The sequence below is a fragment of the Oryza glaberrima genome, chromosome 8, assembly GCF_000147395.1.
Source record: "Oryza glaberrima chromosome 8, OglaRS2, whole genome shotgun sequence".
Lineage (NCBI taxonomy): Eukaryota > Viridiplantae > Streptophyta > Magnoliopsida > Poales > Poaceae > Oryza > Oryza glaberrima.
Window position 1 is genome coordinate 24,757,545 of NC_068333.1, and position 27,295 is coordinate 24,784,839.

At 40.2% G+C, this 27,295-nt stretch overlaps 4 protein-coding genes across 5 annotated transcripts; 3 read left to right on the forward strand and 1 right to left on the reverse strand.

The window, feature by feature from the left end:
* Positions 1 to 607: 607 nt before the first annotated feature.
* Positions 608 to 5,983, forward strand: LOC127783318 (probable protein S-acyltransferase 19). Of its 2 annotated transcripts, XM_052310572.1 has the most exons (10): positions 608 to 996; positions 1,958 to 2,029; positions 2,505 to 2,618; positions 2,714 to 3,109; positions 3,263 to 3,331; positions 3,403 to 3,474; positions 3,609 to 3,734; positions 3,816 to 3,896; positions 4,016 to 4,210; positions 4,671 to 5,983. In XM_052310572.1, the coding sequence occupies exons 4-10, from the start codon at positions 2,777 to 2,779 to the stop codon at positions 5,664 to 5,666; spliced, it is 1,872 nt and encodes a 623-aa protein (XP_052166532.1). In that variant the 5' UTR covers positions 608 to 996; positions 1,958 to 2,029; positions 2,505 to 2,618; positions 2,714 to 2,776; the 3' UTR covers positions 5,667 to 5,983. The 2 variants fall into 2 exon arrangements, with proteins under 2 accessions (XP_052166532.1, XP_052166531.1); XM_052310571.1 differs by lacking the exon at positions 1,958 to 2,029.
* Positions 5,984 to 6,624: 641 nt separating this feature from the next.
* LOC127782382 (peroxisome biogenesis protein 1) lies at positions 6,625 to 13,944 on the forward strand. The gene is made up of 18 exons (XM_052309559.1): positions 6,625 to 6,959; positions 7,243 to 7,416; positions 7,514 to 7,613; positions 8,235 to 8,687; positions 8,898 to 9,542; positions 9,652 to 9,743; positions 9,852 to 9,925; positions 10,033 to 10,255; positions 10,391 to 10,484; positions 10,569 to 10,723; positions 10,861 to 11,091; positions 11,764 to 11,964; positions 12,214 to 12,339; positions 12,454 to 12,515; positions 12,732 to 12,849; positions 12,997 to 13,281; positions 13,432 to 13,489; positions 13,599 to 13,944. Exons 1-17 carry the CDS (start codon positions 6,735 to 6,737, stop codon positions 13,468 to 13,470), a joined length of 3,297 nt encoding a protein of 1,098 aa, XP_052165519.1. The 5' UTR covers positions 6,625 to 6,734; the 3' UTR covers positions 13,471 to 13,489; positions 13,599 to 13,944.
* A 523-nt stretch (positions 13,945 to 14,467) lies between these two features.
* Positions 14,468 to 16,067, forward strand: LOC127781933 (NADH dehydrogenase [ubiquinone] iron-sulfur protein 5-B-like). The gene is made up of 2 exons (XM_052309005.1): positions 14,468 to 14,733; positions 15,744 to 16,067. The coding sequence occupies exons 1-2, from the start codon at positions 14,584 to 14,586 to the stop codon at positions 15,864 to 15,866; spliced, it is 273 nt and encodes a 90-aa protein (XP_052164965.1). The 5' UTR covers positions 14,468 to 14,583; the 3' UTR covers positions 15,867 to 16,067.
* Positions 16,068 to 16,646: 579 nt separating this feature from the next.
* Positions 16,647 to 25,978, reverse strand: LOC127781932 (phosphatidylinositol-3-phosphatase myotubularin-1-like). Its single transcript, XM_052309003.1, has 19 exons — positions 25,785 to 25,978; positions 25,354 to 25,428; positions 24,353 to 24,427; positions 23,960 to 24,028; positions 23,766 to 23,835; positions 23,273 to 23,322; positions 22,834 to 23,114; positions 22,674 to 22,747; positions 22,341 to 22,404; positions 22,191 to 22,256; positions 21,630 to 21,729; positions 21,410 to 21,541; positions 20,847 to 21,010; positions 20,314 to 20,398; positions 19,713 to 19,946; positions 19,055 to 19,114; positions 18,900 to 18,964; positions 17,899 to 18,178; positions 16,647 to 17,631 (listed from the first exon to the last, which is right to left on the reverse strand). The coding sequence occupies exons 1-19, from the start codon at positions 25,830 to 25,832 to the stop codon at positions 17,140 to 17,142; spliced, it is 2,484 nt and encodes an 827-aa protein (XP_052164963.1). The 5' UTR covers positions 25,833 to 25,978; the 3' UTR covers positions 16,647 to 17,139.
* Between the last annotated feature and the right edge of the window lie 1,317 nt (positions 25,979 to 27,295).

Below are 27,295 nucleotides of genomic sequence, written 5' to 3' on the forward strand. Positions count from 1 at the left end.
TCTGGTCAAGCAACACTATTATCATAGCATTATCAATCAGATGATTTGATTAGATTAGGTTAGGTTTGTTATTCACCTAAATCAAGACATGAGCACTTGGGCATACAATCAGGAGAGTAGGAGTAGTAGGTAAAGGGAGTAATGTACAGCGTACACTGCTGGGGTCTACACCCTAATATTAGTATACATACGGCTACCTGCCTATCTGTATCACACCACAAATGTATACAACAGCAAAGCGTACCAGCTGATTGATGGTGTCACTCACCAAATGTTCTTTGTTTTTCAGTTACAAGAAAAAATCGATGGAATAACAAATACGGAGCATTGAAGTTGCATACTTTGGCCAAACATAGATGGAAATTTTATAATTCGTAATCGTCACTTGTCCTTTAACCTATGTAATAATGAAATGAATTCTATTATTGAGAAAACTATTCCTGAACTTGTACCGGTATACGGCCCTTCAAGTACACGGTTAAGTAATTTTCAGCAGATGCATTTATTCCGAAAGCGAAAATTCTGAAAAAGGCCAAAAGAAGAGAGAGAGAGAGAGAGAGAGAGAGTGGCAGGCAGCTAGTCCACATTCAATTCAGTATTTTCAGCGCAGTGTGAGTATAAAAAGTGGCAGAGTCTGAATCTGTCAACTCGATCTTCCCTTCTTTCTCTGCAGCCCTGCACTGCATTTCCAAGGCTGGAGATTGATCCCACCCAACGAACCAGCGACAAAAGGGCGACGGTAGAAAATTATTTTCACCAGGAAATGAGGAAGAGAGCAAGGGGTTTTTATAAAATCTCCAGCTTTTTTCTGTTCCTCTGGTCTTGATTCTTGAACTGCCCTCAAGAAAGCAGGGGAAAGGAAAGGACTCCCCTTTCCATTGGTAGAGAGAAAAGGAGAGAGAGACCTGGAGAAGGGGGGAAAGGGAGGAGGAAGAAGAGGGGAGAGAGGCCATGGTGCGGAAGAATGGGTGGCAGCTCCCAGCACACACCTTCCAGGTGCAATTTCTTTCGATCAGTTCTTCTTCTTGTTGTTGTTGTTTTTCCGTCTATCTTGGCTTCTTGCGGTTGTTATCGGGCGCGGTATCCACCGGAAATTCCGCCGGAAGAATTCCTTGTCTTTCAGGCCTGCAAGAACATCTCGATCTTCCCGAACTGAAAGAAAATTTTCAGCCTTTGTTTGTTTCTCTTTTTGTGGATCAGTTTGGCAGAATTCAGTTGCTAGTGATCTTGCTTATCCACTCCCTTATATCTCAACTTCCACTTTACGTGTGTGTGTGTGGATTGGAGGAAATAAATGCGTGATGAAATGTTGTAGACTTACGAAGTAGAGTTCAGTTTCTAGAGTGCACTGCTCAGGAATGATCACTGTAATTTTCGCTAGTGTTTTTAGGAATGCCTGGCTCTGAACCTGTTTAGGCTTTGGGCGAATTCTCCTAGGTAGCCTTTTTTTTTTTTTTGTTCCTGATTCCTGCATTTTAGTGGAGTGGTTTTTAGTCGGGCGGTGGATATTCCCTTTTGCTACTAACTACAAAATCTCATCTTTTGGCATTATCCTGGTTCTACCATGATGGAGTGCGGAATTGTTCAAAAAATTAAATAAATAAACAGAGAGATGGAGACATGGAGTGAAAGATTATGCTCTCCATGACTTGGCACTGAAATGGGTGCAAAAAGGGACAAACTTGTTTGGGTTCACACATACAGTTGTACTAACAAAATAAACAAGTAAGAACACTGGTAGCTTGAGCTTCTGAAGGGATAGCTTGGTGCCTTGGTCATGTATTGCTGCTTGGCGACTTATTGGACACTCCATGGTTATTAAACAATGTGATTTTCATGGACTGGTGAAATTAAGTAGTAACTTCCAATCTTCCAGTTGCTATCTTCCAGTTACCCTTGTAGCATCAATAAGATTATTGTTTTTCTTTCATTATGCTATTACTGAAAAATTGAAAAGTCAGTTTAAGCATACTAAGGCTATGTTTGAGGGAGAGAGGATTGGGAAGATTGGGAAGATACGCAAAACGAGGTGAGTCATTAGCGCATGATTAATTGAGTATTAACTATTTTAAACTTCAAAAATGGATTAATATGATTTTTTAAAGCAACTTTTTTATAGAAAATTTTTACAAAAAAACGCACCGTTTAGTGGTTTGAAAAGCGTATGCGCGGAAAACGAGTAACAACCTCCCCTATCTCCTATATAGGAACGAACGCAGCCTAAAATGCTATAAGAGGACAAAGAACTGTGAACTTGCCGTGTTGTCCTATGCCTATAATACCCTCCAAAAGCATTTATTGACAGTTCTTCATATAAAAAGGGTAATGCATATACATCCAATTGTTGGGACATTTTTTTTAATTTGATGTCAATCAGCAAAAAATACGATTTCGTATTTTCTGTTCACAACTTTTAGTTCATGATACACGCTGTAGTTTGTAATACTTGCCGATTACCGGACTTTTGAACAGTGGATGACTAAGTTGAATCTCTTGTCAAACAGATTATTGCAATTACCGTTTTCTTCCTTCTGGTGGTTGCCTTTTATGCCTTCTTTGCACCATTCCTGGGAAAGCAAGTCCTTGAATATATCGCATTCGGCATCTATACTCCTGTGGTAAGCCTACCAAATGACACCTGCAGCATATCATGTAAGGACAGTTATTTGAGATGTGCACTTACTGTTTCTCCTCCACGTGGTAAAATTTTCAGGCATTTGTTGTCTTCATCCTTTATATCCGGTGCACTAGCATAAATCCTGCAGATCCCGGGATCATGTCAAAGTTTCAAAATGGCTTCCGTAATGCACCAACAAGTGGCACCGGCTTACAGGACACAAATTTGCCAGGAAGGGGTGATGTTGCTACTGGAACGAATTCCCCAACATCTACTTTTAAGAGCTCTCTAGATGGACGTTCTAACCATGCTGGTTTAGCTGCTGGAGATGGAAATAATTTGAGCTCACAACCACCAAGGAGTTCAAGTTGCTCCTTAGTCGGAGGACTTATTTGTGCTCTGTTTGTTGAGGAGGATTGCAGGACGCTTGTTGATTCAGAGCATCAAGCTGATGGAGAAGATGCCTTGTTTTGCACATTATGTAATGCTGAGGTAAGCTTGTATATGTGCTCAACGTTGGAACTGCATAATGATTTTTGTCTCAGTTTCAGGCAAAATATATCATTTATTTTCCTCTGTAATAACTTTGTAAAAGCGAAAACTTCTGTTGTCAGATGTTGCTAATTACAAAGGCAAAATTTTCAGGTTCGCAAATTCAGTAAACATTGCAGAAGTTGTGATAAATGTGTGGATGGTTTTGATCATCACTGTCGGGTATTTTCTTATACAAACCTATGTTTTTCTTCAAATTTTATTCGCACGTCTGATTATTGCATCCATTGCAGTGGCTAAATAATTGCGTTGGGCGCAAGAACTATTTCACATTTCTTGCTCTGATGATTACCAGCCTCCTCTGGGTCTGTAAAGTGGCCTTACTTAATCTCCATTCCGAATACATGTTTAACACAGTACTAAAAGATTCTTTGCATTTTTCATTAATTAGTTCAGCTGATTGGCATTTAAAATCTATTCTTAATCTGTGATCTGGCAGCTTGCCATTGAAATCGGGGTCGGCATTGCTGTTCTTGTTGTATGCTTCGTCAACAAGAATTCAGAAAGTATTATTCAAGACAAGCTTGCAAATGGTTTAACTCGTCCACCCTTTGCAACTATAGTAGTAAGTTGCACTAGCAGAAATCATCATACTTTAGTTGTAAGACATTTTCTCTAGTTGACTGAATGCCAACTTCTTGTGCAGGCCATATTTACTCTTCTTTCTATAATCGCTTGTATACCCCTAGGTGAACTCTTCTTCTTCCACATGATACTGATCAGAAAGGTTTGTATCGCAATTCTCACCGAATCAAATGTAATATCTAAATGACATGTCAGATGCATAGAAATGTAATGTCATTTGCTTGAAATTCCCCTACATTGCTTTCATTTGAACTGAATCAGGGGATCACAACTTACGAATATGTTGTCGCAATGAGAGCTATGAGTGAAGCACCTCAAGAGGAGGAAGAAGAGGATGGGGTGAACATTGTTTATTCCCCAACAAATTCAGCAACTACTGGATTCAGCGGTGGAAGCTCACTTGGTCTTCCCTACAAGGGTTCATGGTGCACACCTCCAAGGATTTTCGTTGATCAGGTAACTGCAAACGATGACCCGTCTCTTCTGAGACAATCTCTCCTGATAAATAAAGAATCAGATATTGTATCATCTGAATGAATATCAGTATGAATCTTCAAGCTGCAAATAGCATTACAAAGAACATATTTATCTGAATTCTTGCAAACAACATTGCTAAATAATCTCTCTGTTTCAGGTTATAAGACGTTTTGACTTTGCTAAAAATCAAACTATTTCAAATTTGACTAAGTTTATAGACGAATACAGTAATATTTATAATACTAAATTAGTTTCATCAAATCAATAATTGAATACATTTCCATAATAAATTAGTTTTGGGTTGAAAATGTTACTAATTTTTTTTACAAACTTTATCAAACTTAAAATAGTTTGACTTTGACTAAAGCAAAGACGTCTTCTAAAATGAAACGGAGGGAGTAGCGCTGTACTATTTCTCTTCTGAATGATTGCAATGCAGGATGAAGTGATCCCACACCTGGAGGCTGGGATGGTGCCATCAACCATCGACCCTGACATGGCTGGAAATGCTGAGAGAGCAAACAGAGCCAAGAAGCAAGTGAAGATCAGCGCGTGGAAGCTCGCCAAGCTTGACACCAACGAGGCCATGAAAGCGGCGGCGAGAGCTCGGGCGTCCTCCTCCGTCCTCCGGCCGGTGGACGCTCGCCACCGCGGCGGCCACGACGCCGGCGACCTGAGCTCCAGCGGCAACGGCAGCGTCAGGAGCAGCGTGAGCGCCGGCGCCAAGGAGCAGAGGAGGAGGGCGTCCTCTCTCCCGAGCTCGTGCGCGCAGAGCGTGGCGAGCCAGGACGAGTACGAGCAGAGCGGCAGCAGCGTGATGAGCAGCCCGGTGCGCCTCCACAAGCTCGCGCCGCCGCCATTGCCGGCGGCGCACAACGTGCCGCCTCGGCCGCCGCCGCCGGTGAACGCTGCTCCGGAGGCGGCAATACCTCGGCCGCCGCCGCCTGTTCCTCCGGCGACGAGGATATCCAACCCGATGTTCCAGTCGGCCACGTCGTACGTCCGGGAGAACCGGAGGGCGTCGGTCGTGTGGGACCAGGAGGCCGGCCGGTACGTGTCGGTGGCGCCGGCGCCGGCAACGGCGAGGCCAGGAGGAGGCGGCGGTGGCGCCGAGCAGCCGGCGGCGAGGGCGCCGCCTTTCTTGGCGAACCCAGGTGGCGAGCGCGAGCCATTGAGTGCCGCCCGTAGCCGCAATAATCCCGCCGCGCCCGCGCCCACGAACGCCGCCCCTTCGTCGTCGTCGACGCTGCCGTCGGAGAGGCTGACGTACTCCGGCCAGTCGATATTCTTCGGCGGGCCACTGCTGGGCGGCGCCGCCGCCGCCGGCGAACCTCGAAGGGACGAGGCGGCGGGGACGAGGGCCCGCGGCGGCGAGTCCTTCCCGGTGTTTGCTCCCGGAACATTCCAGAAGAAGCCGCCACCGTTCCGTAGGTGAAATCTGCAACTGATGACCGGCAATGGCGATATCATCGCCGGACAATGCTAATCTCCGGCGAGGTGACACTGGAAGCAGAATCTGCAAGAACAAGTGATCAGCATATGCTGTCGAAGCATTAAAAGGAAGGAAGATTAATTAATGTGGAGTTTTACATCTGATGAAGTGAAGATAATTACATAACCTTGTCTGATTCAGGAAGAGAGAGAAATCGGGAGCAAAGAGATGTGGTGGGAGCCAAGAGTTTTGTCATGTACAGCATTCTTTTCTCGGTAATTAATTCCGAACGAAATCATATAAAACTCCGGGAGTTAGTATTTGACTGTGATTTGTACAATAGTAATGAATAATTAATTGAATTTTGGACGCAATACGCTAAAAAAAAACTTGCATAAAGTATGGACAAAAACGACAGTCCCCAGGTTATCCAAGATAAATACTATCTTCGTACTAAAATATAGTAACTTTTGGCTTGTCCAGATTCATATCTAAAAATGCTTACATTTTGGGACGGAGGGAGTAGCATTCACCATGTCTCTAGAAATTACAAGATTACCATATTCTCTAATAAACAAACGGTTTATTAGAAAATAAAAATATTTTATAGATAATTTTTTTATATTTATTCATAGCGATTAAAAGTCAATACTACAAAGAAATTACATTAAAAATATTTTACAATCATCTTTAAATTTAAGTTTGAAAATTTAAATTTTAGCTTTTAGTTTGGCTTACTCTCTCCGAGCTAATAATTCTTGTCGTTTTAGACAATATTAAGATCAAACTTTAGAATCTTTGATTATAATTTTTTTAAAATATCTGTCTTTCAGTTATTTTTAAAGTATTATGTTAACCGAAGAAAGGATCCAACGTGCATGAGTACAAGTGCGATTTCTTCTTCATGGAGCTCTATATAAGCTTCTCCAAAAATAAAATAATTTAAAAGAAAATCCAAAACCCCTTGACTTTTTTTGACCGGATACAAGAGAGGAGGTGGAGTCGTCGTCGTCGTCGACGGCGAGGAGAGGAGAGGGGAGCTGAGCTGCGGAGGAGGAGGAGGAGGAGGCGATGAGCGGCGGCGGCGGGATGGAGGTGGAGGTGCGGGTGGTGGGCGGCGCCCGGAGCTGCTTCGCCGCGCTCCCGCTCCACCTGATCCACGCCCTGTCCCGCACCTCCGTCTCCGGCGACCTCCCGCCGGTCCTCGCGCTCCACCTCCGCGCCGCCGCCACCGACACCGCCGCCCGCTGGTCCCTCGCCTGGTCCGGCGCCGCGTCCCGGTCCAGCGCCATCGAGGTCCCCCCTCCCCCCCCCCCCCCCCCCCCCGACTCCCGTATTATTCCCATCCTAGAATTGTATTTACTTTTAGCATCTGTGATGGATGATTGCTCGCTTTATCCTGGTCAAAATTATCCGGGGTTTTGCTGCTTTGCGGTCAATCTGGCTTCTGCGAGTAGAATTTTCGATGATTGTGATGACCCTGTGTATGCTTGTATTCGTTGCTACTATGTAAACACTGTGCAGTAGGCTGTGGATTATTTCCAGCGTGAAATCTTTGATCAAATGTTGGGGTTTGCAGGTTGCTCAAGAGCTGGCAGAATGCATCTCGTTGCCTGATGGAACAGTTGCACAGTTGAGTGTAGCTCGCTCCCTGGCCAAAGCTGATTCAGTCTGTATAGAACCTTTCAGCGAGGATGATTGGGAGATACTGGAGAGCCGTGCTGATTTGGCTGAAGAAACAATCTTGACTCAGGTACTATTCTGTTATATACATTGTTTGCTTGATAGCCAAGTGATAATCATCTCTAATGTGTAAAGATTTACTATTTAAATTCTCTTCTTCAAACTAGGTTGGCGTTGTTTACGAGGGTATGAAATTCCCATTGTGGTTGGACAGCCATAATATTGTGAAGTTTGTTGTGACCTCATCTTCTCCAAAGAAATCACTGGGTATGGCTCCTTTTCTTATCTGAATTATCCTCGTGTTACATCCAGTGCATTATTTTATCTAAACCATAGTTCCATTCGAATGAACTTTCTAAGGAATGTTCCGCTCATGCGCACTTTGTATCTAGTGACCTAGCTGTTTCATCCAAACTACTTCAAATTGTATGTACCTTCTTATATCCAGGATGTTACGCTAGTATGAAATCATGTTATCAACAAAAGCATGGAGATGGGCTTGATAAGTTCGTACATATTTTGTCCAAGCCTCTATAAATAATTTCTTACAATGGTATCAGCTTTTTTTTTTTTTTTGCCGGGTCGGCCGAAGGAACGGAGACCAAATTTCATTAAGATGGGGGAAATGGTATCAGCTGTTGTATACTGCTATTAGATTGTAGCTTTTGCGTACACTGGTAGTCCATCCGACTGTACCTTAACCTAATTTAGCACCTTCTGACAAAACCCCAATGATTATTGTTCTAACGCATCATGAATTTTGCTTGCTGCACTGTGTTACAGTATGTCATGCTGCTTTTAGTTTCTCATAAAAAATGCCTTCAGTATTTGAGGTCATGTACCTTCTGTATTTATTTCTAATGTTTGTCATGCTTTTAATTCTTTTAGTTCAACTTGTTCCGGGAACTGAAGTTGCTGTGGCACCCAAAAAACGTAGAGAAAACTCCAGCCAGGATGTGCAAAAGCAAAGTGCACTGAAGGAAGAAGCTCAAACAAAGGCTCTCCTGCGTGTTCAAGCAGCAGATAGGAAGTATGTGCATAAATTCAAATATAAAGGTGTTGAACTGGGGGTGATTCTCAGCTATGCTGTGCTGGTACATCCAGATACAGCTGCAAGAGCTTCAATTTCCAATCTTCAGTTGGTCACTGTTTCATCCAAATCATCACCAAAGAGACTTGCTCAAAAAGGCAAAGAAGTTACTCAAAAGAAGGGTATTTTACTGCCTAAAGAAAGGGTCCGAGAAGTGGTAGTCTATATCTTATTCTCAGACTCAGTTTCCAAAGGGCATGTTATGCTTCCCCACTCTATTCGCCACTACATAAGTGCAGACATTCATTCATGTAAGTTCAAAAATAGGTCTTTCTGCGTTGTCAACTTGTCAAGTAGCAACCAACTGTGGTCTATGAGTTCTGTTTTAAAGGCTTCAAACAGTCCATGCACGAGTTCTGATTTGGAATATAAGCATCTATAAATAGTTATTCTACCTGTATAATGCATCATCCTTTATGTTACAATTCTCTGAAGTCTGAAACGGTCATTGTTCTTTGCAGGGGTTTATGTGAAGACATTCTCAGCTAATGTCAAGAATGATCAACCTATATTGACAATAAGTCCGTTACATTTTAAGATGCAAGAAAAAGTTGCTCATGATGGTAGTGAATTAGGAAGTCAAGAAGCGAACATTTGGAGGAAAACTAGCATCCCTTCAGAAAATAGAGATCCCTTTCAGGAAGCTCATTTTGGTAACAATGATGATGTTCTGAGCGCAGATGTTGATAACACTTCTGAATCCATATTGGAACATAAGATTCTCATTAAACAGTGGCTTGTTGGGCAACTTAAAGATATGGGCTTACACGTTGGGAACTCTGAGATAAGTCCAGTAGTTTTACCAACCAAAGTTTTGCTCCATTTTGAAGCAGTAGACCAAAAGCATAACAGGGGAAAAGAATTTCTATACCTGCTAAAGGTTGGCTTTGAAAATTCTAGCTACAGCAATTCGCAAGGCAATGCTGAGCTTTCTTGGAGCATTCAAACTGATGATCTAGAAAACTTGGAATTAAAATTTGGGAGGTTGGAGCTGGGTGAGCCTGAATCTTTTGATTCTGTATTAGATGATGGGTTCAGCAATGGGTTCAAGCTGACTCGATCTTCTTTAGGCTGGATGGAGAATGCAATGTCAGATGTCACAAAAAGTATTTACTTTCATTGCTAAGTTCCTTAATTTTATTTGCTCTTTTTATCTCGTAAAGTATCACATTTCTTATTTCTTAATCCATGTTTATCATCATTTTCTTTGTAAAGGGCTATCTGTTCTCTTATCGTCAACTAGTCTGAGGTTATTTGACCAGCTAAAGCTCCCCTTCCCTGGTCATGTTCTTGTCCTTGGACCTCGAGTAAGTAATAGTATCTGGTTTGCTTTATGGGTTGTATGATTTTAAATCCTACTTAAACCCAAGGAGTGTTTAATTCTTATATTTTTGTGAACTCCTTCTTTGTTTCAGGGTTCTGGGAAAACTGCTTTGGTTAGGGCTGCTGCAAAATACTTTGAAGACCATAAAGAGATATTGGCTCATGTGTAAACATCTCAATCTTTTTATTCAGAGTTATGCAGTTGTTTATAAAAAAAAAGTTGGGGGCACCTTAAGTTATATCATTAAAATGTTGATTTGTCCTTGTGAGCAGAATATATATAGATTGTTCCAAACTTACAGTGGGCAAGGCTAAGGAGACAAAGCAAACAATTGAAGATAGCATTTCTGAAGCTCTGCTTCACGCACCTTCAGTTATCTTATTTGATGATATGGACAATGTGGTTTCAGTGTCTTCAGATCCTCAAGCACCTCAGTCATCCAGTTCATCTGATTCTATAGTAAGATATTTGGCTGATATCATGGATGAGTACAAGGTGAGAAGGTGTTATCATATTTTTCTATGTGCACATTTCAAATATTGAACAAACTTGCATATTTGTAAGCTGTTCTTTTTATCAGAGTACTTGTGTTTTCTTTTGTTTAGCATGATGATCTTGTATTCATGCTAGGATAAGGCTCGGAATGCATGTGGATATGGACCTATTGCATTAATGGCTTCAGCTCAATCACTTCAGAGTCTTCCTCAAGATTTAACTTCTTCTGGTTCTTTCTTACCTTCTCTTCATGTCAAGAGATATATTGCTAACTTCTGTCATGTTGATTAAAAAAAATCTGTTTACTTCACAGGGAGATTTGATTTCCACGTTGAGCTTCCTGTTCTTGCTATTCCTGAGCGTGAGGCGCTATTGAAACATCATGTTGAGGAGCATGAGTTACAGTGTTCTAAGGAAGTTCTTTCAGAGATAGCATCAAAATGTGATGGCTATGATGCATATGACTTGGTAATGCTACTGATTTTTGGCAAACATTTCCAAAATTAGAAATATTATTTAGATAATACCCTTTTCTCAACCATATGACAAGTTTGGCAAAGGGCTGAGGTCTGTTCGTCTTATATATATATACCATTGTGTTGCAGGATATTTTGGTTGATAGGGCTGTGCATGCTGCTGCCTCTCGCTTTGTTCTGCCTTCTAGCGCCTCTGTGAACTGTGCTGAACCAACTCTAGTGAAGGAAGACTTCTTAAAAGCGATACATGACTTCCTTCCAGTTGCCATGCGTGATCTTAGCAAATATGCCCCTGCTGACGGTGAAGGTGGTTGGGAAGATGTTGGAGGGCTTAATGAAGCAGTAACCATCATCAAAGAGGTTCACAATCCTTGTTACTTGTTCAAATTATTTATTTTTACTATTTACTACTCCCTCTGTCCCAAAATATAAGCATTTCTGGTTATGAATCTGGACAACCGTAAGTCCAGATTCATAGCCAAAAACTGCTATATTTTGGGACGGAGGTAGTATTAATATAAGCCTTATACTTATTCCACCAGAGTTCAGAGGATGCTCACAGCACTAAATTTATCTATCTTAGAAATTTCATTAGCTAGCGACAAAACATGTTTGTCCTGTTTCTAATCCAAGTTTTAAGATCTGTTGGGAGTGGTTAACAGCCTCTAGAAGGACTGAATGTATGTAACTGAGGGTACAGAATAACAGATATGAATATTGCCTCCATGTGGAAAATATATTTTCTAGAAATATACATGTTTCCATCCATATTGCCTCCACATGGGAATTAGGAAGGGGTATTTACCTATGCTTACGGGAATGAGAATAGAAGTGACTATTGGCTATTGCAATTTATTGAGAGGGATACTGTGATATGGTTTCAAGTTAAATATTTTAAGGTTTGACGAACAAGGAGCTTGCTTCCTCATTGATATACTCTGGACAACTAACTATTGTCTACAAACCTTCATTTCATTACCTGTGTAATATATATTCTTACTTTCCTACTCACATTTGTTTTTCTTGTTATAGACTCTTGAATTGCCATCAAAATACCCGAATATCTTTACCAAGGCACCTGTAAGGTTGCGATCAAACATTCTCCTCTATGGACCATCTGGATGTGGAAAAACACATATTGTGGGAGCTGCAGCTGCCGCTTGTTCTCTGCGATTCATATCAGTCAAAGGTCCAGAGCTATTGAATAAGTACATCGGTTCTTCTGAGCAATCTGTAAGGACTCTTTTTATCGCTGTGATGTACCATTCTTTGTCGTATGCCTTTTTCTAGTTTCACAGAGACATTTGAAGGGCTAGTAACTGTGACATTTCCTGCACCTTGTATTACTCAGACCTGTCTTAATATCTTATCTTATCTGTGTAGCTGTAGTTATAGAGGACATAGAAGACCATTGAGATTAATATGGTTCTGATATTCTTCTTTTACATGGTCATGGTTCTGATTTTAATAATCTGATTCCAGGTTCGTGACTTCTTTGCAAAGGCAGCTGCTGCAGCACCTTGCCTACTGTTCTTTGATGAGTTTGAATCCATTGCACCCCAGCGAGGAACACAGAGTGCAGGAGTTTCTGATCGTGTTGTTAATCAAGTAAGTTGCCTTTACCATTACTGAATATAAGTTTTGGATCGGTCTATAGTTCCAAAAGAGCATTATTTTTTCTTGTTATAATCAAGATCATATTTATATATGGTTTGTCTGCAGTTCTTGACAGAACTAGATGGTGTAGAAAGCTTGACTGGAGTATTTGTATTTGCTGCAACAAGGTTAGCTCTCAAAGCATAAGAAGATGTAGTTGGTGCAGCATGCCAATCAATTTTAAATGGACTGCAATGACCAGTCGCAAAACATCAAGAATTAGTCAGCATGGAATGAAATGCTATGAAGACTGAAATTTTACTGATGAGAATAAGATTGGAACTAAAATAGCTTGATTGTTTTCCTTTAATTTTTAATGGTTTCATCTTTTTCCTTATGTGCAGTAAGCCACAATCAATTGATGCTGCACTCTTGCGGCCTGGAAGATTTGACCGTTTGATCTTATGTGATTTTCCTGGATGGCATGAGCGTTTGGAAATTCTGAAAGTTCACTCTAGAGAGGTGAGTTCTCATTTGCCATTTTGTCTTTTGTTGATATTTTTAATCACGGGTTTTGCCATCTGTGAACTCCTTAAATTATTGATATCTTAACATTCTCATTGTTATTGATGATGCATTTTCATTTTTAATATCTTCTGTTGGTCACAGGTTTCACTGGCAAGTGATGCCAGTCTGGAAGAGGTTGCTTCTTTGACTGAAGGATTTACAGGTGCAGATCTTGCAGCTATTCTAAGAGATGCTAAGCTGGCAGCAGTGCATAAAGTTCTGGAGGACAGAAATAATGGTATCTCAGACACACAGCCATGTATCAGCAAAGAACTCCTAATATCTACTGCTAGGGAGGCTAGACCTTCGACATCAGCAGAACAAAAAATGCAGTATGACATGGACTTCGGTCAATTTGTATCGTCTAGGAAGTCTGTTTCAACGAAGGTGCGGTTCATGCTCCATTTTTTGGCATATAAACAACGCGTTTTTCAACTGAAAATTCCAATACCGCATCTTATTGATGCTCCCTTCTGTCGGTGTTTGATGTTTCTTGCAATAAGATTCTTGGACAGCTACTGAAATATTTCTTTGCAGGCAAGGGAATCTAAAGGAAAAAAGGTCACGCTGGCTTGAGTCTCTCTGCATTGGACAAGTAAGGCCACCTCTTCGATCTGTTGTCTTCATGGTTCTTAGGAATCCATGAGATATGAATTTGTTGAGCATTTCAATGAACCTTGATGTTTCCCCCTCTTTGAATCCAGGTACAATTACGTTATGTTCATTGGCGCAGAACAAGAATGGCGAGCGCCTTTTTTCTGCTCGGCAAATCTCAGTTTTGACTTACCAACTCCACCCCTCTTCTTTGAGAAAGGGAAAGAAACTCATTTTGTAGATTGTAGTGCAGGCAGCGAGGGGCTGTGATGATGTATAGCATTGTGCCAAATTTTGATACGAATGGCTTCTTCTTGTGCAGTACGAAATAGAAATGCTGACAGAACGCGTGTAGCGTTTGAATGAACATTGGGGGAACGTACTGACGTATCTAATGCTAATTGTGCCGATATACTTTATCTGTTTCACATTATAAGAAGGTTTTGGTTTTGAATAGATTCATGCATGAATCCATATATGTGCTTCATATATGTGTTGAAATTCATATAAATGTTAATAAATCTTGACGAGGGACAGAGAAACAAAAACGTCTTATAAGATAAAATGGAAGGAGTAAATCTTTATGTTTTTTTATGCAAAGATCTGGTCTTGATATGATCAACCTTGTGCCTGACATTGCAATGTGTTTATTGTGCCAAGAATCAATAATATAGTACATGCTTAAACGCAAATTTCTTACACAATTTGTAATCTGATTTTGAATCGAGAGGGACATACATTGCCCTTTTCTTTTCCCCCACCAAAAAACCAGGATAGCGCTACCAATGGCAGCGATCAGAATTCCCGTCTGTTCTGACCGCCCGATCTAGCACGTGCGGTTGAGATCGAGGCTAAGTACGGTTTAACGGGTACATTTCCACCCAGCCCCTCCATTTACCTCATATTATCGAAATCCCACAAGCACTCAGAGGTGGGGTGGGGCCACATCGTCAGTGAAACGGACGGGTATAGGGTTAGGGAGTTGGGGGATCGGGAGGGAGAGAGTAGGGAGACGAGAGGAGGAAGAAGAGGCGGGCGGCGAGGAGGGAGGAGATCGGCGGCGAGCGGCGAGAGGGGAGGAGAAGGTAGGTTGCGATGGCGTCCGGGTGGGGCATCAACGGGAACAAGGGGCGGTGCTACGACTTCTGGCTGGACTTCAGCGAGTGCATGAGCCGCTGCCGCCAGCCCACCGACTGCGGCCTCCTCCGGGAGGACTACCTCGAGTGCCTCCACCACTCCAAGGAGGTAATCCTCCTCTCTCCTCTCTCCTCACTCCTCAATCCATCTCCCACCCGCCCTTCTCGGTTTATTTTTGATGGATATGCCCGCCTCGCCCACCACCTAGATCTACCATTTACAGTTTTCTTGAAGGGGTGGATATGGATTGTTCGTGGTATTAACATCACCCGCTAATTGGGGGCACTGCATTTGATTGGAGTAGTAATCGTATTTCGAATCCATTCTAGTATGATATGATTGTTGGAGGTTGGGATTCCATATGCTTTCATTTCCATTCTGTTGTACTCCCTCTGGTTTCATTTTAATTGACGTTTTGGACAATAACACGGTCTACAAGATATATCTTTGATCTTATTTTTCTATTATAATATATATAATAAATAAATGCATGTTTACTTTTATTATAGTGCTTTAAAAGACAAATCTATATATGTTGTTCTAGTTCCTTTAAACTAAATATTTTTAAAGTTATTGATGGTCAAAGTTATAAAAGTTTGACATCAATCTTGTTCAAAACGTCAATTAATATAGAACATGAGGGAGTAGACAAGGTTGTTAATAGTATTATTGGTCTCTCCTTGTCTCTTAGGATAGCCCAATTTCCCATTTCCAAGTGATCTCTGAATATTTCGGAGTGTCTGTTGTTGCTTGGATAACTAGTTCAGAAAATCCCTGGTTGGTTCCAGAATGTGACTAGAATAGAATTATTCATTAGCATAAAGGCACACAAGTCGTAATACTATTTAACAAGTTCTTATTACTTCTTGGCATGCATGATATCATCATATTCTGAATTGTTTCTTGTGTTTTAAAGGGATATATGCTTGCCCTGATTCCTTACAGCAAAATAAAATTTATGGATTCATGCTAGTGCATAGCTTCCAGTCAGTGGGAGAAATGAATCAGGATGCAACAGTACTCTGAATTATATTGTTCTAGATTTCCATTTCATTCTATTAGCGATTCTAACAACCAAGATGACCTGATGCGGAAATGTATGATTCTCTCCAATGCAGTTCCAGCGCAGGAACAGAATCTACAAGGAGGAGCAACGTAAGTTAAGAGCTGCTATTCGTCGTAGGGAGGAGGCGGCAAAGGAGAAGGCTGAGGGAGCTCCTGCTGTTTCAGCTCAGCATTAGCCACTCCGATAAAATTCATGTGTGCTTTTTGTTTGCTGTCAAAACTTTGTTCTACTTTGATGCTAAGAGTAAGGCAATAATTCCCCACCTTCATGTTGGACTACACAAACTCTTTTCCCCTCTCACTCCATGACTTTGTTCTGTATCAAGGCGTTGCATAAACCATCATGGTGATGAAGTTTTCGTGCCTGTTTTGGATAATTTTGCGATAATGATGGTTGGTTCGATCATCATATTTTGCACGTTTATTGCTATCCCTCTTGATGTTCTTATAGGATTGACAGCGCAACATTGGTTTTGTCGATTGTACTTGGAATGGTCTTCTGACTGTTGCTTTGCATGCTCGTTCTATTATAATTCTTGATGGCCACTTTTCCATTCCATGCTTGGGTTCTGAACTTGAACTCGCGATCACATAACCATGGGGATGATCTTGTTTTTCAGCATATTTCGCTGCAAATGCAAACAGCATGTGGTGACGGCAATAAATTGATTTCAAATTTTGCTGTACAATCATCCCCTGTTGCATTTATTGTTTTTTCCCGTTTGATTCAGTAGTCGTGTGTGTTGACTCGTTTCTAATCATACATATTAGCAAAACAGGGATAAACAAGTCCCTAAATTATCTTCCATTGTTTCCTAGGTCTCAAAATCGTCTTGCAAGTGTTAATTTTAACCTCAAGATATCGCTCTATAAGTCAATTGATCTCACAAAACAAGGCTACAACATTTGTGCAAATAAAATATAATTAAAATACCGAAACAAAAGAACGAACAACATAGCTGGATAGCCCCCGTCATATCACATTTTATTTCAACCAAGCAGGATACACATGGTTTCTTTATTCCCAACGTAACTAAACCAATTTTAATGAAAATAAAAGAAAGAAAGAAATGTCCCTTATCCCTTTTACATCCTGCATTATACTGTTAACTGTATGAATCGATCTCCTTCTATATACAGCTCGAAGGACTGATTTTCAGTCCCAGTAGCTACTAACCAGTTGCTAACTCCTCTAGTGAAGAACGCCTAATGCCCAGTTAGAGACTATTACAGAGGCATTCCAAGAAACAACAACAAAGAAAAAAAAAGTGAGCTTGGCTTACTTCATGGCAAAATGGTTAAAAGCATGTATCATTTGATTTGCTTTCCGCGCATATAGCTTGATATTAGTGCAGCTGTGCAGGACTTGGAGGCGCCAACTTGTGAAAAAAATGTATTGGCAGCTGCCAAGTGCATTTGGATTGGCATGGAGAGTCGAAGATCTCCTTCCTATTCTGAACCAAAATAGCTGTCTTGTACCGATAGCCGGTCGAAGGCATCAAAATTTGCCTTTAGACCAACAAACTGGCTTCCAAGCTGTGCACACGCTGCATCAGGCCATCTACATCCTTCCCTGGTGCGGAAAGGGCAGAGTGACTCACAGATATGGTTGCTTGGTGTTTCTGAAACCAAGCTGTCCTCAATCGCGGTGATGGATACAGAGAAGTCGGAACTTTTTTCGTGCTGGGACTCAAAATCTGTGTCTCTTCGAAATGAATATGTCAGCCCCTCAGTTTTCTCCACCTGGCTTTCATTCGTGCCGAAATTAACCGTACAGCCCAACGATCGCACTGCCTTTCTGATGGCAACGCTCTCCCTTTGAGCACGTTGAGCCATGGCCAAGGCTGAACTACTTGCACGCTTCTCCCTCTGTAATTCTAATTGCATAGATTCCATCTTCGTTTTAATATCTTTTACCCTTGATTCAGCTGTGTCCTTTGCCTGTCCATTACAAGAGAAAACAAAACAAGAAATAAACATCAGGATGGATGTCTGACACACAAAGCAATTTTTTTTAAAAAAAAAAACATCCCAGTGTCCCTTTTATGATGGTTATCCTATCTCAAACCATAAATTTATGTCTTTAGTCTTGCTCCATGCAACTTCCTAAAGATTGTGTGATCAAATCAAACAAAAAAAATACTATGATGACTCGACATACAGCAACAAAATGATTAAAGGTATACATAAAGATCTATACTTAGTTACCTTCATTGCTTCTGTGTACTTTTTATTCATGGCATGCCATTGAGATTCAAGATCACCACCTTGAGATTCAATGGGGCATGTCCATCTCAAATAAAATTGGGGCCAAAGGGTAGGAGCAAGTGCTGCAGCAGGTGGCACTAGGGGACCATTATGCTTTAATGGATCATAGAATGGATTACGATGCTTATGGAAGCTGCCACCAGAAGCTCGGAGATCAGCCAAGTACGTCCACATGCAATGGCAAGAGCTTACAGCACCAGATTGCTCCCTTTCTCGCTCACTTGCATTTTAAATTGAAGTCAGATATGCACAATATTTTCCAAACAAGATAGATCAAGAACTATAAAAGAAAGGAGTCAAACATTGCTTATTACCAAGAGACAGGTGCATACATGAACAACAAACTATAATTTTCTGGACAAGCCCGTTTTGGGAAGACACAGTCAAAAGAGTTTCGGACCACATCTAGTGGACTACACAGCCTAAGAATGGTGTAACAACTAACATTATTACTGGCAAACTATTAACTATATTGTTCACATGTAGCCAGATAATACTTCAAAATAATGTGAGAACCAGACACATTAGAAGACAGTACAAACTTACAACAGATAAATCATGACAGATGATGAACAGAAACATTTCACTGCTCTTTCTTTTCCCCCCTAATTGACTAGATGGCAATATAGCATAAAGCCTTCCATTCGTGAGTCGTGACATCATGGAAAACCGTAGAATCTTACAATGGTAATATGAAAAAACGAAAATCATGTACCCTCAAAGAGAGACTCAGTCTCAAACAGACCCCTGCAACTAATGTTTCAATTTACCTAAGCATGTCACTCTAGTCAGAAAAGAACTTCCATTATTTTGGACAGATGAAAACATGAGCATGTCCGCATGTCTTTATTTGATTGCTTCCTCTACTCGTTCACTTATATTCACTCAATCACAAAATATACATATGAAAGTAGCTGCAATGAGATATCTAGATTAAATACCTATTGCACAAGAAGTTCCCAAAGCGGCATGACAACACACAATCCATAAAGTCAACAAGGAATTTCTGCAGTGAAAAGCAGTTCAGGTTATAAAAATTCATGAAGAGACCTAGTTTCAGCAGAGTAATGCAGCTGCAAAAGAGGAGACGACTTACAGATGAGAACTCAAATGCAGATGGATACAAACGTAACAACTGAGAAATACAATCCAGCCACTGAAAAATAAGATATGAGTGTTCTGAGGTGGGTTAATACAAGTTTTGAGTGATACAGAAACAATTGATATCTTAATCACAAGATATTCACTGTGAGAATTGCCAAATGGATAATGGTTCGCATTGTTCATAAGGAAGATTATTAAAAAGCCAGAATGCAGTCACTTGAATGTAGTAGTCACTATAGCACCGCCTGTTATTAACTAATAATTTCAATATAAAAATGGAAACCATCTGCCATGCATGATTTGCGAGGGCGTGCAACTTAATCCTAAATGCTGAGCGGTCTTCAGACTCTTCAGTGCTCAGTTTGTACAATACAACTCCAGAAGAGTATTAGCTTATGCTTACCCTCACAAAAGAGTATAACATCTGCCATACAGGCAATAAGGAAACCAATTACAGAATCAGAAAAGGTTGATTGTGTATGAGAAAATAAAAGAAGAAAAAACATTATTCATTTAGCTCACTGTTGGCAGTTGCTGATGCTTGTTTATGAATCGAGGTACATTGGGAGAACTGAGACTCAGTTACATCAAATAAATTTGACTGGAAAAGTACTGTTTTAACACAGGGCGCCCAAGAAAGAATAGATTACCTGTAACAGTATGGGTGAAGAGTTGTTTGATGTCTGGGATTGACCAGAAGTAGTATTAGACGTTGACACTGATGATCCTAAAGCACCTCTGTTTGGTGAATTGCTCAAAGTCCCAAGAGAAGGTTGTCTTAGCAGCTCAAACTGTGATCCACTATTATTATCAGTTATCGTTGGAACTCCCATTCGCTCTGCAAATGGATGGCCAAATGCTAGCCAATCCTTTTCCACAAGGGCCTAAAGAAGTGTAGTGCAGAGGGTTATATATCCAAAATGTGAAAATTCCAATTGTGTTATTGAAGTAACATGTTTGAAATAAACCAGCACTTAAAACGTATCTGGCACTAACTAGAAGAATGTACATATAGCTTTCGTGCAGAGTGCATAATATCAAATATAAAAACATGGACATGCAACAAAGAAGCAAAATAAGTAGTGTGTTCGATCTCAAAATTTAAGAAGGCCACCAACCGTGCGATAAATATAAAAAAATCATTTCATTTCCAGTTAGCAAAAAGGGATATCAAACATCAAATATAATGCTAAAATCAAACTGAAAGATTTTGCTACTACTAGTGCATTGCATAAAAGTTAATCTCTGTACCTGGAACCCATTGAACGTTCTATAATATGGATCAAGCAACAAACAAGCAAGTGCAACCAACTGAGTTGTGCGGTCCCAACCATCACTGCAAAAACAAAATAGTGAGAGAATTTGATATGCATCAGCAATGTGTAGGGATACACAGCAAGAAAACTATAGAGATCATACAGACTAAGATGAAATCAACGGATCATAACTTGAATGCACAAGACATGAATCAGGGTGTAAGATCACACCAGTTCTTATTAGGGATCAGGATTTGGGAAAGCATCTAGTTTAAATTATTTTATACTTTGAATTTTGAGTTAAATTCAAATTACAACCTCCCAGATGTGACCAGACAAAGTCTTTCTCTATTCAATTGAGCTTAAACTTATCATCCAGCAATTACAAACCTAGCCTACAGACTCAACTAAATGTCAGGTGCCCAGGTAAGAATGTAGGTGCAAAAAACATTCTCTGCATTCTCCCTTTACTAATAAGTAAACCAATTCAATTAGAGCATCTCCAGAAGCTGGTGAAGAAAAAAAAACCTGCAATGGACGAGAACAGAAGCTGATTCTTGGACAATTTGTGCAGCAATCCACGAAGCACCGACCATGATACTCTGGATATGGTTTAGCCACTCCCCTAACATTGAAGAAAATTGTGTCATGCTATTCAGATTCCCTCCACCCCAGGTTGATCCACGATTTCTCTGTGAGAAAAAAAGATCGTCAATCTCCTCTTCTTCTGTTTTGTCATTAATGAACTTATAGGCATTTCAGTATGATAAAAGTAACACTTGGGACTTATCCGGACCAACTTTACATGTCTTCCGTTAGTCAAAAAATTCATAATGTGTACTATATTTCTAATTCAGAAATAAAGGGTCCCAAGTTCTAACTTAAGAAGCTACTTCATAGTACATATTTAACTAAACAATGTAAATTGCAGCTAGGGAGGCAGGTAATGGATTCAGATACGTAAGAAAAGGCTGGCACCAAGCCCACGTATGGAGAAGCCTACAACTGGCCTGGCACAAGCATAATCTAACCTTAGATCAAGGAAATGTATACTGCAAGTGGTAGTTCAACAAGACAAACCATAGGCTTACCCGGTCTCCAACAAGAGATACAGCTGATGATGTTCCATTTGATGATACTGATCCATGGGTATCAACATAGTCCCTAAGGCGAAAAAGACTATCTCTCATTGTGTGGATATTTTGTATTCCTAAAAAGAGAACCTGGTCCAGGATCCAGATAAACAGAGAAAAAAATAATTGTAAAGAAATTGTATGGTATATAAAAAAAGTTAATATATACAGAATATACCTCAGATCTTGGGTAGTTTGATGCTGACTCTGAGCCACCTCCCTTTGCACCATTTGCTAAAGCATTTGCTCTTGGCCGGGCATCAACTATATATAATTTCCTGTGTGCATTAAAATCAGAAGAAATATAACTTGAAACCATAGGTGTTTAAGATATTGAGATAAGGGCATCAAAGGAAAACGATCAAACTTGCATCTTCTAATATTACTGTGACATATTCCGATTGTTAAATGCAAGTGTAGGAAAAATCAAATATGCTATGTAAGTAGTCTCAAGGGTCAAGACCCAATAATTCTACAGATATGCACTCATTATCTCTGTATGTGTTTTTAAGTAGCTCATACTTAGAAACAATGAAGAAAGAGCACAAAAAGGGTAAGGAAGAAAGAACACAATCAATAAAAATATCAGCTACACTTTAGCTTCTAGGAACACAGCAGCTCAAACAACTTATAAAAACATAGCCAGTAAGTGGAAATAGCAACATTATAGAAGACAATATTTCAATGATGTCAGAAGAGACTAACAAACATAGAATGAAATGATGTATACTTCCATTACCTTAGAGACCCAGTGGCATCAATAATTTGGGTGCAAAGAGCAGAAACAAGCTTCTCATCGGTATTGCTGCAAAGAATGACATATGTTTAGACCAACGGCATTCAGAAGTCAGTGCATGCATCAAATAAATTAAGATGGATATGGTCTCACTTCCGAAAATTCATCATCAATCCTACCAATGGCTGAGATGACCTTGCCAGAACAGCTCCAGACCCTGTAACACAAACACACTCAAGTTTTATGCATGTCGTATAAAGGGAACTGAAACCAACATGATACTTTATATTAATGATGTTACAGTGTTACCCCCAAAATCTGAAAGTAGCGGAACAATTATGAACTATATAAATATAAAAGGAATGGCAATGAGGTCATAATTCATAAGACCATTCACCAACAGTCATCAGCCTTTCCAAAATATAGGGAGCATAAGACTGCAGAGAATAATGATGAAATTTATTGGCAAAACGTAAGCATGCATACCAGGGTCACACCACGAAATAACAGGCAAGCGTCTGCCGGATCGGAAAGAAGAAGCTTGCAATAAATCTTCATCACTAACAGATAATAAAAAAAATGTTGGTGCTGAGCATGTGTAAGAGAATAAAATTACCACAAGATATTATGAATGGTATAAAAGTACCTTATGCTCCTTGGCACAATCAATGCAGATGGGTACGTCGAACATAGTGAGTAGGTGGAATTTACTTTACTTACCCTCCACCATTCATTACGCAAGTCTTTTTCGAACTCGGATCCACTATGCGGGAACCATTTCCTAAAAAGGCGATGGTATTCCTTCAAGAGCCGCATCTTTGGATCAGATTTCTGATAAACAGTGGAGGGATCACAAGAAAATGCATATAGATCCCACAGATGAGTAGGTTTGCTATATCTTCTCAAAGCATCAAACACTTCGTTTTTCTGAAAAGATAAGTAACAGAAATGAAACTCAAAAGATTAAAATACATGACATAACAAAGTATGAGACCATATGAGGTTTTAACGATGCATCACCCAACAAATGGAGAATAGAACAAAATATAATACAAAAGAATATTAGAATGAAACAGGATTTCTACCTGCTTGGTTTTAGGAAGAAAATCGAACACAATGACCCTCATGTCTTTACCTGGATGAAAAAAAGATCAAGTTAAAGGTAAGGTCAAAACAAGATACATTTGCAAACTACTTTAGATGTCAGGTAAAATTATTAACACATACATAGACTGAAAAATCACCAATAAAAATGGCGATACTATGGTAAAAGAACAAGGAAAATGGCATTATCGCACAGAAATCACAGAATGGTTTAAGAAGATAATTATTGTTTTTAATTCATATCCCACCAACGAAAGATGGATTCAATTACAAGAGGACATGTAATAGAGGTCTCTGGCAGTATTAATACTATGTCAACATAGATCCTTTCAGGCACACCATCAATACCTTCTCAAGACAGATTATTTACAAATTTCTGCCAAGATCTACTCAGTCATGATTAAGTAGGACTGTAAATATATGAATTGTGTTCAAAGCTGACTTACAAAGTAAAAAAAGAAAAAAATATATTACCGATGACTTGAAGAAGTTCACGGGGCTGCTTCTTATCATGCTGGCGGGGCAAGGGTTGAAGCTTTACGTCCTGCCACAGAATCAATATTTTCTAAGGACTTATAGAATGAATTAAAGAAAATGGAATAGCGGCCATGAACCCAAAAGAAGACTTGAAAACATGAACTTCCCAATGAAGGAAATTATAGACTTACATCATTTATCTTCTCAATTGCAGTTAGTGGGATGGTACCCAACTCTATAACGCCTTTTGTGGCTTGGCTCTGTAAAAGGGGTAGCATTTATAAAAGAAGAACAAGAGTAATATGAGAAGGAAAGGACTGAGGGAGCAGTCTGTCCATCATTAGAATGCTTAGTTCAAGCCAAAAAAAAAAAAACAGGGGTCATAATATACTAAATTCCCACTCAAAAAGCAAACAAGACATTATTCATATTTCAAATCGATGGAAAAAAATTGAGAGAACATATAAGGAACAAACGGAGAATGTTGTATAGTAGAATGAACTTGTATAGACATGCAGGAGGCATCCAAATCACGTCGAATTGTTTCTAATAATTGTGATAAAACTAATAATATGATTGCTTACCACAAAGAGAAGTCGGAAATTTGTCACTGAAAGAATGCCAGCCTCATCTGTGTTTAGTAGAACAACACCATGACCCTAAATAAGGAGATATAAGAGGGACCAAATTAGAGATGTAAAAGAGCAAAAGTCAGAAGCAGCTGTTTCTGTCTGTGTAAGGCTTTTGGTTTCAGTCTGAAACACATTGGTTGATTACAAACTCATGGAGTATAATTGTCCCTAGGATTTTATAAGAACCAAAAGGCTCAAAAACAACTATCCAAGATTAAATACCCTTGAAAAGGTGATGATCTGGAAGCCGACAGGCTCCGCAAAAATGTATCAAAATTTGAAAGTGGGAAATCATGATCACTAGATTACGCACAGAAAATTGGTGTGCCTTAGTAGGTGAAAATGTGCAAAAATCGTTAGTGTTTACGTAAAATTTTCCCTGATAAAATGTACATCCAGACTAGGTACATTATTGCTTCCATTAACTCCACTGTAAGCAGCCTAGAACCCGTTCGGTGTACTACTTAAACTTGTACCACCGCAGTTCAACCATAGCACTAAAATTGTGCTACCCATTGTGACAGATTATCCTGCCCCGGTTGTGTCATTCAGAATTGTGAATGGCCTACAGATTATGAGTGATAGGCAATTGGTGTACTACTTGTACTGCTGCAGTTGAACAATAGCACTAGAAATGCGCTGCCCCATTGTGACAGATTCTGCTGCCCCGGTTGTGTTATTGAGAGGAGAATTGTCAATTGTGAATGGCCTACTTATTATCAGTGAACAGGGAATGGATGGGTGCATTGCAATCAGGATAGTCCGGCGAATCATTCTAGGCAGTAATGAATGAATTTGATGAGTTAATCCAAAGGGCAATCGACAAAGCATATTGCAAGGTTAGTAAAGCACCACGTCACGCAACTGATTCGGAGATTTCCGTCCGAAATGAAGCTTGCACATCGAAACTGGAGGAATTCAGTCACAGATGTAGGGGAAAAGGAGGCGATTACCTGGGCGTAAACCTCCTCATCCTCGAGGAGGAAGTCCTCCATGCCCCGGGACGAACTCCGCGGCGGCCTCGGCTCCTAGAAAGCGGAGAGAACAAAATCATCAATAGAAACAAAACGTGAAATCGGAGATCACCCCCAAAACAGCAACCGAACCCTATCTCCAAATCAAAACCGCCCCCCGCAACGACTCGCGCACTTATCGGGAGAGGAGAGGAGAGAAGATGAAGCCTCTCCGCGCGGCAGGCGGTGGCCCCGCGCCCGCGCATGAGGATCCCAAACCCACAGGCCAGCTCCCCTCCCGCAAGGGCAGTCGTCGCAGACAGCCACACCCGCGAAGACGCAGGCAGGAGAGCGAGGAGAGAAATCGATGGAGAGGCAGGAGGAAGGGAGGGATGAAGCGCACCACCGAGGAAGGAAGCAAGTAAACTGACCTTGATTTGGTTCCAGTCTATGGCGTCCCAGCTGCCGGAGCCGTCCATCTCCGGCGGCGGCGGCGGCGGCGGCGGCGGCGGCGGTGGCGCCCGCGGCTTCGCGGCGTCGCGGGCGACAGAGAGGGAGGGAGCGCTCCGTCTCGTCCGGCTCGTGTTTGGTTTGGGTTGGGTTTGCTTGTCGTGAGAGGGAGGCGACGCGAACAACACATGCGATCGCTTTTGTTGTATGTAGCATGTGGCGTGCCTGATGCTACGACAAGTTAACGCGACCAAATGAAATGATCACTTGCTACAAGTTTTCCTCCTCCTCCTGCTCTGCTCTGCTTCCCTGTCTTTGACTGGGATTTTATGTATGATCGTACTACCGTCTAATGACGCACATGGCTATTATTAATATATTTGACATTTAAGATAAGATAAAAAAAATGTATTAGATTAAATTTATAAAATCTACAATAAGTTTGTGATATTGTACTAATATGAGTAGAGGAGTATTACTTTTCGAGCAAAATTTTACGTATATGATTTCTTTTATCTTTTTGAACTAATTGTTTGAGACATTATTGAGATTACCATAGTTTTAAAAGTTTGATCAATTCTTGTCCTAGACGTTAAATATTTATACTGCTTATAGTTTCATAGTCATATACTCATTTGCTGATAAGACGTGGAAAAATATGAATCATGCTAATTTTTTTTATAGATAAAAAACTTATATTTTTGTTTTTGGCGATTCAAAAGCTAATAAAAAACAAACTTTGGTTTAAAAAAATTGAAAACTAAACTTTAATTTTTAAAAATTTTGGTAGCAGTTGATGAGCCAAAAGATAAATGATGAAAGACTAAAATTGTTTACAACTGCTCTGGTAAATCAGGATTATTTTTTTTCGAATACCTGGCACAGAAGGATAATTACTCTATTTGATGATGGAGATGTGTGGTTGGTACATGAATGAGATTATGAAATGTTATCTAATGATGATGTTTTTTTTTTCTATGAGTTGAGAGATTCATGTGGTCAGGAGGGATTCAATCCAACCGGTTGACCGTCTATTTTTTTTATGAAGACCTTCTAATTTCAAAATAATCAACATAAACGTGATCTTTTTCACGGCGCTACCTGATTTACCGCTTTATTTATTTTCAGATAGATGCGGTGACGGATTAGGATTATCTCGTAAGGAGCAGCTTGTATAATAAAAACTAGGTGAAACCCTGCGCATTGCTGCAGAAATTTAGTATGAAGATATACATCGAAATATTATGTGAATTATGTTGGATGATAATTTAACATGTTTGTGTTTGAAAAGCTCTTAAATTATAAAAACTATAAAGATATAGCATGTTTGCATGATGTTTAAATGTGATGATTGTTAGTGGATGATGATGTGGCATCTTTGCATGAATATATACATTGAAACATTATGTGAATTATGTTGGATAATAATTTAACATGTTTGTGTTTGAAAAGCTCTTAAATTATAAAAACTATAAAGATATAGCATGTTTGC

What these genes read in the sequence shown, in the direction of transcription:
- LOC127783318 (XM_052310571.1), top strand. Translation starts at nt 952, where the DNA reads ATGGTGCGGAAGAATGGGTGGCAGCTCCCAGCACACACCTTCCAG. An exon ending in TCGGCATCTATACTCCTGTG is followed by an intron (nt 2,619 to 2,713) that starts GTAAGCCTACCA and finishes TAAAATTTTCAG; the next exon opens with GCATTTGTTGTCTTCATCCT. An exon ending in GCACATTATGTAATGCTGAG is followed by an intron (nt 3,110 to 3,262) that starts GTAAGCTTGTAT and finishes CAAAATTTTCAG; the next exon opens with GTTCGCAAATTCAGTAAACA.
- LOC127782382 (XM_052309559.1), top strand. Translation starts at nt 6,735, where the DNA reads ATGAGCGGCGGCGGCGGGATGGAGGTGGAGGTGCGGGTGGTGGGCGGC. An exon ending in TTCTTGTCCTTGGACCTCGA is followed by an intron (nt 9,744 to 9,851) that starts GTAAGTAATAGT and finishes TCTTTGTTTCAG; the next exon opens with GGTTCTGGGAAAACTGCTTT. An exon ending in TTTGTATTTGCTGCAACAAG is followed by an intron (nt 12,516 to 12,731) that starts GTTAGCTCTCAA and finishes CCTTATGTGCAG; the next exon opens with TAAGCCACAATCAATTGATG.
- LOC127781933 (XM_052309005.1), top strand. Translation starts at nt 14,584, where the DNA reads ATGGCGTCCGGGTGGGGCATCAACGGGAACAAGGGGCGGTGCTACGAC. An exon ending in GCCTCCACCACTCCAAGGAG is followed by an intron (nt 14,734 to 15,743) that starts GTAATCCTCCTC and finishes TCTCCAATGCAG; the next exon opens with TTCCAGCGCAGGAACAGAAT.
- LOC127781932 (XM_052309003.1), bottom strand. Translation starts at nt 25,832, where the DNA reads ATGGACGGCTCCGGCAGCTGGGACGCCATAGACTGGAACCAAATCAAG. An exon ending in TGAACTTCTTCAAGTCATCG is followed by an intron (nt 23,323 to 23,765) that starts GTAATATATTTT and finishes TTTTTCATCCAG; the next exon opens with GTAAAGACATGAGGGTCATT. An exon ending in TTGATGATGAATTTTCGGAA is followed by an intron (nt 22,257 to 22,340) that starts GTGAGACCATAT and finishes CATTCTTTGCAG; the next exon opens with CAATACCGATGAGAAGCTTG.